This window comes from Gymnoscopelus braueri (genome assembly GCF_963280865.1).
Source record: "Gymnoscopelus braueri genome assembly, chromosome: 22".
In the NCBI taxonomy this organism is placed as follows: Eukaryota; Metazoa; Chordata; class Actinopteri; order Myctophiformes; family Myctophidae; genus Gymnoscopelus; species Gymnoscopelus braueri.
In genome coordinates this window covers 25975164-25991125 of record NC_137624.1, presented here as the reverse complement: position 1 = coordinate 25991125, position 15962 = coordinate 25975164, and the positions used below count along the sequence as shown (strand labels likewise).

The window sequence follows — 15962 nt, the reverse complement described above, 5'->3', positions numbered from 1 at the left end:
AGTGCAGGTCAGTGTGTTGTGAGGTGATCCGGGGGGATGTGTGGTGTTAATGCTGTTATATCTGTTACATGTTAAATGGGGGATGACCACTTCATCCATTTACACCCATATATATGGTCTCTGTCGGGTGGAAACCTCATATGTCCAAAACCGTTGCTTTTCAGGATTCAAATTCAAAAGCAGCAAAAAATAGCAGATTATTAATATGCTTCTGTGTGACGCTGTACCATGATCAAGTAGGGCGTTAACCCATTAAGACCTGAAGCCGATTCTACAAATGTCTTCTAAATCCCAACAGTTTTCTGAAAAAAAACGTATGTTTCTATATCAGTGGCGCTCAAACTATTTCATGTCAAGGACCCCCAGCATGATATGTGTTTGGCCACCGACCCCCATCTCAAAATGTTTTGTTCCAGGGACCCCCAGGAAGCAAAGATTTGAGTTAAAACTGTTTGCTTTAAAACAATATATATTGAAAGATTTGCACACATTTTCACGATCTTTCAAAAATAGCAGATCTACAAGCTCGTAGCGCGGCACTCGAGCTTGTAGATCTGCTATTTTTGAATAGCCAAAGTGTAAAATAATGTGTTTTTTTTTGCTCAAATCAGAAAGTGACACAGATGCGTTCCAGGTCTTAATGGGTTTAACTTACACACACAAAAAAAAACACAAACAAAGTTAAAATACGGAGATTTCTGCCCGGCGACGGCAACGATAGAATTCACGTTAGCCTATGAATGTTGCCTTGTATACTGTACATACTGTACATCTGGGGGGGGAGGGGGAGGGCAGTTTTTAAATTGCCGTCGTGGGGCCCCCTGGCTTCACCTGTCATCCGGTCAGTCAACACTCCGCCCCCCCCCCCCCCAAAGCCATCATTCATCTCCACCTTTATTAATATATACACTCACTACTGTACCTTCCCACCTCACCCCCCCCCCTCCTCTGCTTGTGTCCTCTCTGAGGTTGACACTGTGTGTCAGTGCTTCATGGGAATCTGGATATCGTCGCCGTGCAGGAGGAAAAACCTTGTATGTCCATAAAACCTGTTCCTTTTTTTTATTATTGTGGCAAAAAATCTTTTAAAGGAGTAGTTCACCAAAGAAATATTTATTTTCTTTCAAAAAACACACACAAGACATAGCCATAACCCAGCAATTCATTTATTTCTTCAATACACCATGAATGAAACCCTGAATTCATGGATTTTTTTTTCTTCTTTTTTTGCATTCCTAATAAGCCAATAATTTGATGACCGGTGGACACTCAAAGGTCATCAAAAGTAGCATATTCCACAAGCTCGAAACGCAGCGCTTGTAGATCTGCTACTCTTGCCGTTTTTGAATTTATAATCCTGAAAAGTAACAGTTTTGGACATACAAGGTTTCCACCCGTCAGAGACGATAAAAAAAAAGTATGCTATGGAGACACGAGGTTTCTGCCCCGACGACGGCAACAAAATGCAAAACGTTTGGGAGCTTGTGTGGGATTTCCCCCGCTCTTTTACACCTGTCAGACAATACACTTAAAGGGATATTTCACTTTTTTAAAAGAATCGTCTACTTAGGCTTTTGTGAGCCCCCCAGACAGTTTTTACGTTGCTTGATTCAGTAGTTAGATATTTGATATTCATTTTATCAGACACGGCCCCTTCCTATACAAACCCATTATACTGTAACTTCAAACTCCATTTTTAACATGTTAGTTTCATCAAAAACACCCGTCCTTGGTTCTGGTGACTCATCCTGTCCTCCTAATACGCGAGGGGGCCGTGTTTTTTTGATTACTTTTTTCATTTATTTTATTTAATTATTTAAAAAATATATATATATTAAAAATAAATGAAAAAAGTTACTATATGCTATAACAAGCGAACGGGAATCGCGGTGAATTTTTTTTTTCTTCACGGAAGCACAGTGAAACCTCCGTGATTAGCAACCATCAGGGGATCGATCATACTGGAGATAAATATTCTGTGACTACTTGAAAAGGTTAAGAAAATCACAAGATCCTGGCAGTCTGGGCTTTTTGGGCTATTTAGTGAATGGCAGTGAATGAGTTAAAATACAAAATATGGCCGTGCGGGCAGTATGACCGACTCCAGAGGATTGTTTTAAGCAGCAGAACTAACACAGGTGAAGCACAAACAGGTGGTTTTACAAGGGTTGTGTCATGGCTCTAAAAAAAGGAGGAAGTGCTAAGAAGCCGTTTTAACGCCTCTCAGCCACTCCATTAGTGCACAAAACCATTAACATGAGCCATGGTTTATGAGGATGGATGGAGGATCTGGGTTTAGACAACCCACTGTATAAAGCCCCCCCCCCTAAACTCAAGGGCCCTTGGAGTATAGTTCCCTTCAATGAGAGCGGAGTGCATGTAGTGGTGTAAAGTAACTAAGTACATTTACTCAACTGCTATACTAATGTACAATTTCGAGGTATGTTTGCATTGTGAGCTTATAGAGCTGCTATTTTCAAAATATTTTTTTAATACATGTTATACATTTGAAAACTTGAGAATGGGACATTCTGCATAATGAGTACTTTCTACTGTTGGTACTTTAAAGGCATACTAGGTAACGTTTTCAACAAAACTAAAGTTAAATTGTATATCTTTTGTGAGTGGCAAAAGTTTCACAACACCCACTCCATGAATTTCACCCCCGGAAGCCTTTTATTTATATATTTTATATTGAACGTGGACTGGGGGGACTTTCCCGGGGAAATGACGTCATCTGGCCGGAAAACGGAGGTGGAAATGCACTGGTTTCCTGTTTGGCCAGGAACTACCGCAACGGTTTCCTGTTTGGCCAGGAACTATCGCGCTAATAACAAAAATGAACCTCACGCTGATTTTAAGAGAATGTAGGATTAGAAGATCGAAAAAGAACAGAAAAAGAAAGCACAGCTCATGGTAACTAATGCTCCACTGGCTAAGAGAAACGATCCGTAGATAGTATAAAACAATTAAAAGATCGCTTTTTGAAACGCTTCCGGCTTCCGGTGAAAACGAATGGAATTCTGGGTAATCGAGGACTTCGGAAATTGTATGCAGTGACGGTAGTGACCAGCAGAGGTTGCTAAAAATCGTTAGTTGTGAATTTGCATTGTACAACTTTAAGTACATTTTGATACCAGTATTTTTTTTTATTCCGGACTTTTACTTGTAAAAGATTATTTCTATATTGCAGTATTGATACTTTTACTTAAGTAAACAAATTTGAGTACTTTTTCCACCACTGAGTGCATGAAGAGAGGTGGGGGAAAAAACAAAGACAGAGAGAGATAGAGGAAGGGAGAGAGAAAGAGAGAGAGAAAGAGAGGGGGGTGGTCTAGCCATTAACCCATTCAATCCGGGAATGCATCTCTGTCATTTTAGACGTCTTTGGCTATTAAAAAATAGCAGACATACGAGCTTGTAGGTCTGCTCTTTTTGAGAAATCGTGAACATTTTGTGCAAATCACGGCACTCTGTACCGTGCTATGAGCTTGTATATCTGCTATTTTTGAATAGCCAAAATAAATCTTAAAAAGACACAGATGCGTTTGCGGATTGAACGGGTTAACCCGTCATAGTGAGAGGAATCGACTCGGGGAAGGAGAGACAGAGAGGTCAAGGGGGAACACATGACCCATTAGCCCCCTGACCAAGCCAGGCCAGATCCACATGCAACAGGTTCATGTCTCTCAGAGAGGATGTGCTCATCCTATCGCTGCTTCTCCAAACCTTTTCATTTCAAAAGGACCCCCAGTTTTGGTTATGCAGTATATAGGACAGTGGTTCTCAAACTTTTTTATGTCAAGGAACCCCGAAATGATATGTATTTGGCCACGGACCCCCCCCCCCCCCCCCCCCATCTCGAAAATATTTTGTGCCAGGGATTTTTCTACACGTTTCTTCTGGGGATCAACAAAAAACTATGTAATAAATAAACATGAAAATATGGAGATATGAGGTTTCAACCCGACAGCCACGATATGTAACAATAATGAATACACTTGTCTTCCATGCAGCAGTGAGGAAGCAGTGGTTGGAGATCTGCGTTGTGATTTGCAGCAGTGAGGAAGCAGTGGTTGGAGATCTGCGTTGTGATTTACTATCTTCAATCCGGATGAGCTGCATTGTGACAGCATTTCGTTGGGATGTTGATGATGACTGTGCAATATCGCTTCATGGGGGTCCTTGACATGAAAATGTTTGAGAGCCACTGATTTTAAAACAACATTAGGAAGCTAGCTCAAATAAGCATCTACACTTTATAAACAAGCCCCCCCCCAACCACAAAAAAAACCTACAACCTGCAACTGCCAATATTTACAAGCGACTTTACAGAAAAACAAGCCCAAAAGTTGCTTGTACAAAGCAGACATGGCAACACTGAAAGAAATGCCCCCCCCCCCCCCCCCCCCCGGATAATATCGAACACCGCCCAAAAAAGAAAAAGTGTTGTAATTAAAGGACTGTGAAAACAATGCTAAATATCTCCCTCAGCTAAATGGGGAGGGAGGGAGAGAGGGAGGGAGCGAGGGAGGGGGGGGGGGGGCTATTATCAGTGGAGACACTGTCTTGCTCCTGCAGAGCATGCATGCAGCTCTAGAACTCGCATCCCCTGCTAGCCAGATTCCTAAATACAACTACACGTTAAGTGGTAACAGGCGTGAAGGCTAGAAAAATAAATGCGAGACCTCACAGCCATTGTTTCGGCTTTGCATATGTGGCACATTGTTCATCCAGAATTCCACAATTATGGAGGAATGTGGAAATGTTTGTAGTGCGCGGCCCTCTCTCCGCGAAGTCTCCCCAGACATACCATAATCAAAGCAAAATAAGCAACCACTTGGGGAGCTTATCTCGGTTTTTTTTCTCTCAAGACTTTCAAAATTCTTTTTTTCCTCTTCCTTTCGCTCTCTCTCTCTCTCTCTCTCTCTCTCTCTCTCTCTCTTTCTTGCTTTCTTTCTTTCTCGTATCCTTCACACGACCATCATTCATACGTCTGGAGGGAGTTTCTAATATTCGTTGCCGTCGGAAAGGAAACCTCGTATGTCCAAAACCGCTATTATTGCAAAACATCCATTAACCAATTAAGCCCTATTTTATTCTAATTCATCTATTGGAAAATAGCTGATCTGAAGCTTGTAGATCTGGTATTTTCAAAATATTGTGACACATTTCTTTGAAAACGTGGGACATTCTGCATAATGCGTACTTTTACTTTTGGTACTTTAAGTATATATTTCGATGCCAATACTTTTGTGCTCGAGTATAGTCTTGAGTTTTACTTGTAACAGAGCATTTCTACATTGTTGTATTGGTACTTTTACTTAGGTAATGATGACTGAGATGGGGTGGATGGGAGTGAAACATGAGCTGGGAGATGCTTTTTTGCTCCGGTATCACCTCACACAGTAACATATCGCTGCTGTCGGGCAGAAGCCTCTTATCTCCATGTTCTAACTTTTAGTGTTTTTTCGTAAATTAACACCCTACTTGATCGCACTACAACGTCACACAAAAGCATCAAAAGTAGCCACTTTTGCCGCTTTTGTATTTGAATCCTGAAAAGCAACAGTTTCCGCCCGACAGAGACGATATTCAACAACCGTTTTAAACAATCAAACATCGCCAAAGACACTTATAGCTTTACTATGATCAAAAACAGACAGATATCCTTGATTTGGCCGGCTACATCAGAAATACACAAGTAATCTCACACAATAGCCCGTACAAGGTCTTTCTAGTCCTCCCCCCCCCCCCCGCCGTTTTTTTCCGCCATGACAGCATCCAAAAACTTCGACAAGCATTTGAATTTTGGTCAATCGTGTTTCTTCTTTTTTTTCTTCCAGTTTTTTCCCTGGCGTATAACCACAAGGACCCCCTACAATGGCCACAAAATGTCTCAGTCTACTGTGTTGAGCTCCAGTACGCCAAGTAACAAACAATCATACTACTGAATGCCTTTCAAGGTCCCTGACAGAAAAACCTCTAATAAATTATAAAGTCCAGTTGCCAGCTTTCAATCATGCCTGTTGCGGTGCAGCAGGGAAAAAAAACATTCCCTCTCTGGAGATCTACGCACATTTGTAGGAAATTAATCTCTGTCCCTTTCTCATTGTCTCTTCTGCTTAATGTCACCCCATCAACAACAACAACAAAAAAACACATCACCGAAAACACCCTTCTGGAAGGATATATCGGCAACGCTTGGTAATCATACAACAACAAACATTGTTTGAACAATCTGTAACACGATTTCATATTTCGATTACGCTTTGAGAACAAGTAAACGATTCCTCAGGCAGAAACCTCGTATCTCCTGATTTTAACTTTTCACGTTGTTTGTTTCTTTCGTGTTTTAACGCCCCACTTCATCACACAAGAGTCTATTTTCGCTATTTCAGAAGAATTTCGTTCCGTTTCCTGAAAAAGTAACCGTTTTGGACATACAAGGTTTCCACCCGGACACAGCGACAATATATATGCCTATATACTGTACCTACCTCTGTCCACAAATATGTCTGTTGAGGGTTTCCTGGACAGAGTTGCTTGTATTTCTGAAATTATTTCCATTGCTGCCATATAAAGCATGAGCCATGTTGGCCACTCATTTCTGACCTCTAATTGCCACCCCCCCCCCCATTCCCCCCCCCCCCCCCATTCCCCCCTTCCCCCCTACGCTGTTTGGACCGTCGCCGGTTCCAAAACCCAACCAAAACCAACTCGCTTTCTCCAATCAATCTACGGAGCTTAATTAGGACCTCTGGGCATAGCAGGAAGAGGGTGAGAAGGGGAGGGGAGGGGGGGGGAGGGGGGTGTTGGGTTAGACAAAAGATTTTCTGGGCTCCACTGTTCGCTACCAAGAATGCTGTCCAGTCGTATTTGTTTGGCCGCCTGCCCTGAAGGCTTTGTTCAGACTTCTGCTGGCAAATCAAAATCTTTTGTTTGTAAAATACGATCTTTAGGACTGACTGTTCACACTGTTATTTGCAAAGTGATCATCGGGTCGGATTTCGTCACTGGTGTCGGGCAGAAACCTTGTATCTCCATAGTTCAGCTTTTTTAGAAGAGAAAATATAGCCGATATACAGTACAAGCTCAACTGTCACATTGGAGACGCAGTGTGTGAGCTTGTAGATCAGTTATGGTTGAATAGCCAAAGCATAAAATCGGGTTAAAGTGGTTCAAACCGATTGTGACGCCATATTAACTCATTTTGCTGGGGACACCCCGGAACCCCCTCAAGGACCCCCTGAAATAATGTTTTCGTGTGATTGTTGCTGTTCAGACAAATTTGTGTTTGATTTGTGTTCCGCTCGCCCAGAGGCATGGGAACGAATTGCGGAATCTCATTGGCTGTCAATCGGGCCAATGATCAAAAGGTCCCGAGAATACGGCGGGGCCATTGATCAAAAGGTCCCGGGAATACGGCGGGGCCATTGATCAAAAGGTCCCGCGAATATGCTAGCAGTGAGACGTCAATCTCAGGATGTCTGAATGAAGGACTGGCATCTCAGTCAAAAATCAAACGCCACCAAAATTTGGGCTGCCAGTCTGAACATAGTCTATGTGTGGAGCACTGATTGAACCAGGCCAAGGCTGAATTGGACTAAAACAACCCCCAGAGGGAACACACACCGGCCCGCCAGGCCACACAGCCTGGGAGTTGAGTTACACTCAGGCTACAGCCCAAAGGGTCAGGACACAGGGTAGCTGGATATCGTCGTGTGTCAGGCAGAAACCTCCTATCTCCGTATTCTAACTTTTTGAGGGCTTTGTTTTGTAAAAACGCCCTACTTGATCACACTACAGTGTCACACAAAAGCATCAAAAGTGGCGCGAAGCGACGCATTTCGAGCTTGCGGATCTGCTACTTTTGCTGTTTTTCAATTTTGAATCCTTAAAAGTAACAGTTGTGGACATATGAGGTTTCCACCCGACTGAGACGATATCTAAAACTCACTTCAGGGACACCAGCGTGGGAAGATATGTTGTTGTGAGACTCACTCTAGACATGTGAGGCTGTATTGTGGGGGTACGATTACAGTTTTGGAGGGTATCGACCAAAACACGATTCGACAATATCAAACAAGCATCAGTTATAGAATTAAAGCTGCAATCAATAAAACGTATTGACTCAAGGATTCAAACTCAGGTCTTTACAGTGGGGCTAAGACGCTGGAATGCTTGCTTGGGCACGGGGGATATTGAACTTTGAGTTTCATGTAATACCACTTGTGTGAACCACCAGTGCTGCTCCTACCCGAACACGGGGTCTAAATGTCTCATCTTATTCACCCAAAAAAACGTATACAGGGCTGTGGTTTCATGCAAATGTAACGTGAAGGCGATCTTACTTGTGAGGCGACGAGCGGTTAAAGCACGTCTTGGTCACGTCCGTGGCGTTGGGGTTGCAGCAGTCTCCCAGGTCGTAGAAGAAGTTCTCCCAGTTGCACTCGGGGTCGCACACCCCGTTCCCTTGCTTGTACTCGGGGCAGCGGCTCCGGTGCCCGGACATGCAGTCGCCCGCGTCGAACCCCGTGAGCGGGTGGTTGCACTCCGGGTCGCACGCGTCGTCGCCCACCTTGCTGATGTCACAGTTGGCCAGGATCAGCCGGTTGCGGAGGGAGGAGTTGGTCACGTTGTGGACGCTCAGCTCCCAGGTGATGTTGTACGGGCCGAAGGCGTCGTTGAGCTGCTGGTGCTGGAGGCTGATCTGGTGGTCGGACACGGTCGGCCTCCGCCGCGCGTCGTCCCAAACGTTGATGACCCGATAGCGCACCGCCTTGGGCTGGCGGAAGGTCCACAGGGCGTTGTAGTTTTTGATGACCTCCACGTTGTCGCAGACGGTCTGACCGCACGTCGGGGGCTCCAAGGTGGTGTCCAGGAATCCCTCGCCGTGCACAAAACCCAGCCGCCCGCTGCCCGCCTGCTCGGGCTGGGGAAAGCTCCCGTCTTTCACGGTCAGCCACTTTCGCGCCGGGTGTTCAAAGGTTTCTCGGATGATGAGCTGCGGGATATCCTGGGGGTCCTCGTGACCGTGCATGTCCCGGATAATGTGCCTCTGCGCTCGGGCCTGCCTCCAGAGACCCACCCTTTCCACTGCGCCTCTGTAATTGTGATTCAGCGCATTCCCTCCGATCATTAACACTTTGCACTTTTTCGTCAGATGACTGAAAACGTCACCCGACTGCTCCCGACTGACGCCCACTTGGGCGCCGTTGACAAAAAGTTTCATGTAGACGCCGTCGTACGTGACGGCCAGGTGCGCCCACTGGTTGGGCACATACCGGGCGTTGGAGTGGATGGAGGTCACTTTGTGTGCACGGTCCGTTTTAAGGGAGAAGAAAAAGCGAGGGTCACGGTTGCCCTGTTCGCTGACCGCCTGGATTCCGAGCAACCATCCTCGATCGCTGGAGGCGTAGAAACATTTGTCATAAAGACCTGTGGAGAGAGAGAGAGAGGGAGAGAGAGAGAGAGGTCAGTCTATGTGTGCGTGCGTGCGAGAGGTACATGGAGAAAGACATGATGACAGGAGAGAGGACCGAGAAACAGAAAGCATTATTCTAAGATCCCCCTCAAGAAGAAGGGCTGGAAGAACAGGCTGGATCTTAGTCAAGAACACACTGAGCCATGAGTCAGAGTAACATGCCAACTAAATATTTCACCCCTCGTTCATTTGTATACTACGTTATTTAACATTTCAAGTTTAGTCTCGGCGGAGGGCCTCAGTGTACTGGCCCCGACCCAACGACACATTCACTCCACAATTTCAAGCTCCCCTTTTTCAATAACAACCACCCAGGAGGTCCGCCTCGAAGTCACCCCCTTTGGCCAATCGTTAATGCGAATGTCAGTTCAACATTTGAAAATGCTGGTTATATAATTCAGCGTGTATATATATATATACACCGTGTGGACACACTAAAGGATTAGTCTGGAACATTTTTGGAAAAATGCGTCGAGGGTTATTTGGTCATTTATCAGATGCAGACGCACAATGTGGTCTCGATTAGTGAGCAAATCTACTAATACGATACATTCTCTGATAACATAAGGGAACGCTGTCCTGGAAATTGGGTGGAAGTGCATGTTTAGCTAAGGGAGACCCCGTAGAAGTCCCTCCAAAGAGGAGTTTCATGAACATTGAGTGCATTTAAAGCTGTTCCATGTAAATGCCCCCCTTGCCAGCGGTGCAGCCCAGAGAGAGGAGGTTAGTTTTCTGCAAAAAAAACGGTGTTTTTCTAGAGGCACCAAAACACCTTTTTCCTGTTGCACTTGGAACACGTATGTCAGCTTCAGCATGGTAATGTGTTTTCACTTCTTAAGCCGGATTCATGCTCGGCTGCGCGCCGGTGTCGCGCGGGCCAAAAAATAGCCGATCTACAAGCTCACGGCGTGCCGCGCTGCGACGCAATCGTGGGCTTGTAGATCGGATATTTTGGCCCGCGCGAGACCGGGCACGTAACGAAGTTTATGAAGTATTTTAAGGGATCTCTGAATGCTTACTGTTTGTTTGTTTAAAGCTTGTGGGGGGGGGGGGACAAGTGGGTGTATGTGCGTGTGCGTGCGTGTGCGTGCGTGTGCGTGTGCATATATTCCAATCTACTGTGACTGTACCCAGACATGTATGAGGTGAAAGTGATCTCCAAAAAAAGGAGATCTGGAGAAGCCCTACAAGGAACATCTAAGCATGTGTTCATACATTACTATAAGATGATTCTGGAGAGGGTCACATGCACACTGAGGGAGCATATCGTTGCTGTCGCAGAGAAACCTCTTATCTCCACATTTTTACTTTTCCGTGTTTTTTTTCATAAATGAACGCCCTACTTGATCACACCACAGCGTCACAAAGTCTCACAAAGTAGCTGATCCATGTAGATCTGCTACATTTGCTGTTTTTGAATTTGAATCCTGAAAAGTAACAGTTCTGGACATATGAGGTTTCCACGCGACAGAGACGATATATTCATCAAACATTATATCAGTCCAGACACACACACCAAAGTTTTGCTCTACGGTGTGTAAAAGGAGCATCCCTCCTCAGCTGTTTGTAACCCAATCTCTGTGCATCATGTGCCTAATAAAGCTGGTTTAAAGGAGCTGTAAGTTCTATTTTCTTTGTTAAAATAAGTGTTAAATAGCTCTATATTCTGACGCAGTAGCGATCATTGCTATAGTGTCCTGTAGAGTGTTTGTTCAGTAACAGGGGGTCTTCCCCATCTCTACCTGCTCTTTAGGAAACAGAAATGCATTTTCAGGCCCGGGATTACCAATCAGGTAGGTCGGTTTGTATGCAATCAGGAGAGAGAACTCATAACAGGGTACAGGATAAACAAGAAAATTGGAAGTGAAACGAAAGCATAAAAATGAGCATACAAATTTGGAAGTGGAACACTAGAGAAATTAAAGCTGATTAATGATCTTTTTGGAGTTCTCTCTTCTGATTAAATTGGAATCTGCACAATATTCTCTGTAAATACTAAAGAGCTTGAGAGACGGGGATTGAACAAACAACCTTTCATTCTTTGTTTTTCTTTTTTTTCACAAAAACATAACAAAACTAACACCCCCTTTAATAGATTTCACATCTCACTCTGCATATAAGCATGGTCTGAAATCATAATTGCAGATTATCAAGGTGACCATCCAACCGCTGCCTCTCAAGTTAATTCCAGGCTCATGCCATTGTGCTACAGTTGTCTGGCTATAATGCCTAATGTATGCTCGCTCACACGACCCCAAGCCTCGCATCCGCGACATGCTCTGAGCTTGTAGGTCGTCTGTTTTCCGCGAAACACGCGACACAGTCATGCGACGAAGTAGGAATCGGGGCTTAATGGGTTTTCCCTCACAGATTTCCGAGTTAACGTGACCGCTTCCTAATGGGATGCAAACGCCAATATGCACTCATTAGCTGGATATTCTAATGGCGTAATCTTCAAAGAGGCGAGGGCTGGGGTGGGTTCAGCATCAAGGTCAGTCCCTTTGGTGGGGATGACGTTTTCAGGCTTTCCACTACTAGTGGAGGGGGGAGGGGGGGGGGGGGGTTAGCCTCCCCATCTGTCAGCTAGTGCACTCAAGGCTAAAAGGTGCGCTAAAATGTTCGTAGGGCTCCTAGTGTAAACAGCTGTCATAATTCTGCCATGCTCAATTAATCTAACACAGTACACTTTTCCAGACCCTGCCTGCATAGTAGGAAAATCCTCAGTGATAATTTAGCTCAGAGGGTGTAAAAAAAAAAAAAAAAAAGGACTCCGAATGGACCCTTCACAGGTTCCTTTGACTGAGGGTTTTTACTGTGTGTGTGTGCACTGCGGCTGGGTGGGCACAGCAGCCAAACATGCATGCACGCAGAGTGACACACACACACACACACACTCATGCACACACACTCTCATGCAAGCTTATACACGTAATTTGCAGACAAAGTGAAACGCCGCTGCGCACGTGCAGCCTTAATACATACACAAACGCATGTAACACCCAGGTATTTGCATATGCACACACTACGGTTAAGAGCTGTCAAGTTCAAAGGCAACCTTGCTTGCACTTGCCATTTGTCTTTCCCACAAGGAAAATACAGGGGAGGGAGGGAAAAAAAAGAAAAGACAAGAAAAACAGAAAGAAAAATGTCACAGGTACCTGATAAAAGTGTGTGTGTGTGTGTGTGGGGGGGGGGGGGGGACAATGAAGACTTTTTCGTTTACGTTTGAACTGTTCCGGCTTTAAGGGGGGTCAGGGAAAGGTGCTGTGTGTATACTGTCGTGCTAAAGTGACGCACATGCAACGGCCTAAAGAGATACTGTAAAATTCCACTGATACTTTTTTCAGACAGGGACCTCGACCAATCGAAAACATGGTGTATTGATTAACCACTTTACAACCTGGCATCCCCTACGTTGGCCCTGTGTCATTATAGGCCGAAGGCTGTCAAAACATGTAAAAAAGATTTTCGAACCATTAAAAAAGAAAATTCTAAACAGGTGAAATCTTTCAAAAATGATTGACGATAGTTATTCGCTATTCATTGTGCAACAACGTATACGCGTCATTTGGCGTTGGCTATTCAAAAATAGCAGATCTACAAGCTCACGGCGCGTCACTTCGTGCCGCGCTGCGAGCTTGTACATCTGCTATTTTTGAACATTTTCTAAAACAATCTTATAAGTGTGAGAACTGCTGATTTAGAAGGCATTTGTAGAATCGGCCTCATCAGGTCTTAATGGGTTAAGCGCTTAATATAGAGCCTTCGCACCTCTCCAGAACTACTTAACCGTAGGCCTCGGACCAAACTGTCATGTTTGATTCATTCCACCAAACAATTTACTTAAGCAATGAAAATGCTATAAATAATAGGGCGCTGAATGAACTGTCACAAGTTTCATTTGAAAAACTGCCTCCAACCGTTGGGTTCCAGGCAGGTTTTGCCACTAACCCCATAAAGCACTAACTCCAAATCTTCTTGTCTCTCAGCCATATAAAGGAACAATCTGCTTTTATGAATGTCAGATAACATAAATTGCTACCACTTACTCTGTAACTTACTCTTTAACCGTGCCAACACTTGAAACACCCTCATTAAATTTAATGACTCAAATGGGGATTTTGTGGCATTTTATAACGTACTTATCACAACATACCAACACAGTAGGAAGGGCATAACGTGCTGGAGGCAAAGGTGGCGGTGATTTAAACGACGTTTTCCCAGACACCAGCGGCTTGAATGGAAACCTGTTTGATTGATATCATTTGGGAAAAACTTTCACCAAATACGGCCCCCTTTGAAAAATTATGTGGACACCCCTGACCTGTTAATGACATGCCCAAATTAGAGATGCCAAGGTTAATGTGGTTATAAGTATGAATATCGTCTCTGTCGGGCGGAAACTGTTACTTTTCAGGATTCAAATTCAAAAACAGCAAAAGTAGTAGATCTACAAGCTCAAAGAGCTTATGCTACTTTTGAGTGACACTCTAGTACGATCAAGTAGTGCATTAATTTATGAAAAAAAAAACACAAAGAATTAAAATATGAAGAATTGGTGATAAGAGGTTTCTGCCGGTATCAACGATATGTTGAATCAATGAAGCGCTGACCTGGTGGTGGGATCAGTGACAATTGAGAAACCCAGTCGCCAGAATAGAAACGTTGCCATTGTACAAGTTCTGCAATACCATCGCGACGTTTCAAGGCAGGCGCGCCGTCGGCATTGGGCTCGAGCCACGTTTTGTGGAAGGGATTGTGTTAGAAAAATTCTACATTATTTCAAAAAAATCGAACACTTTCAAGATTTTTCAAAAATGTTCAAAAATAGCAGATATGCAAGCTTGCAGCGTGGCTCGAAGTGACGCGCTGTGAGCTTGTACATCTGCTATTGTACATCTGCTATTCCTGCTACTATTGATACTTTTGTGTGACGCTGTAGTATGATCACGTACTGTAGAGCATTAATTTACGGAAAAAAACACAAAAAGAGGTTTCTGCCCAACAGCAACGATATACTGTGTAGTATATCGTATAATAACACAGACTGACAACAGGTACAACAGGTGTGGCGTAAAAAGAAACATGTTCTGTGGCAACCAGGTTGTAATTGAGGCGGTTAGTAAGGGTCAGGGTTGTGTCACTTAGGTTTTTAATTGTTCCCCAAACTGTCCAGGTGTTTTATGATTATTTCACCTGTAGGCTGTGCCACATGGCCCAAAATCATGGCTATTTTTGAAAACTCCTGAAAGTGCTTGAAATACTGATTGAGAAGGGATTTGTAGAATCGGCCTCATGTCTTAATGGGTTAAGAACCTACTAAGATGAAGGATTCAGGTTCATATTACGCATTTAAAAAAAATATCCTTCGTCAACTAAAATGCTGAAGCGAGAGGCATTCGAGTTCAGCATCATAACACTAAATGATAGTACCAACATACTGTACCGCTGCTGCGTTATCAAAGCTCATATCTGCCAATGTGTGCACATAATTGTCCCCAGCAGGTCATGGAAGAGAGCCTCTGTTCCTCTTGTGATTTATTTTCCTCTCCCTTTGATGCGGGACAGTCCAACATGACCCGGATGCAGGGGCTAATAGGGCACAACAAAGTTTGCATAACATTTGGACACAGAACGCGATGTTCTGATTGTGCGCGCGTGCGTGCGTACCAGTCAGTGTGTGTGTCTGTGCGTGCGTGTGCATATGCATGTGCAAACTCCAGTCAGGGGGGTCAGCCTGGGCCGCTTTGTATTCAGTCAACTTCAATTATACTTTAGTTTCCAAACTTCCTCAAATGACAAATCAAGGAATATGCCGATTTGCACTTGAGAAAAAATTCCTCCATTTAAGATTTCAAAGTTTGCTTTTGTTTTGATCCAGAATGACTTAAGGGAGAATGTCTTGTCTTGAGCAATGCTTGCTCAAGACGGGTGCGTGGCGCTGTTCCGACGCCTCGCGGCTCCGACAGCCCGCCAGTCCGACAGCCGTCCCTGGGAGGCCTCGACCCGGCCCAGGGAGCCTCAAAGCTGGGTACTCGCTCCAGTCCGGGGGACCCACGCCTCCGGGGGACACCCGGCTCTCCAGGCGGTCCCGTGGACCCACTCTTAAGCACCCCTCGGCGGGCGTTAAGTGAAGTGGCAGGCCGCGGCCAAAGCACCGCGTGGACCTGGTGGTACAAACGGCGACGAGCGCCCATGGGACTATTATGGACTTAGCGCGTTGGACCCGGCTCACCGGCCGGTCCCGCGGACCTACTCTTAAGCACCCCTCGATGGGCGATAAGTCGGGGGGTCCCGCGGCCTATGGACCGCAGGCACCTGGTGGTACAAGCGCTGCCGCAAGAGTTTTCATGCCCATTAGCAGGGTCTTATTTCCTCGCTGACGACTGTCTTCTTCACTCTACGGCTTGAGCCGATGTCATTTCTCTTGGCTAAAGGTTTCGCTTAGGTAGAGGACAGTGGGAATCTCGTTCGA

The 15962-nt window shown here is 44.8% G+C and overlaps 1 protein-coding gene across 1 annotated transcript in view; it reads right to left on the bottom strand.

Annotated features, from left to right (window-relative positions):
* pappaa (pregnancy-associated plasma protein A, pappalysin 1a) overlaps positions 1 to 15962 on the bottom strand; it is a 189150-nt gene that overhangs the window by 161064 nt on the left and 12124 nt on the right. The window contains 1 exon segment of the mRNA XM_080418844.1: positions 8355 to 9441. Coding sequence (XP_080274970.1) covers positions 8355 to 9441 — 1087 coding nt within the window.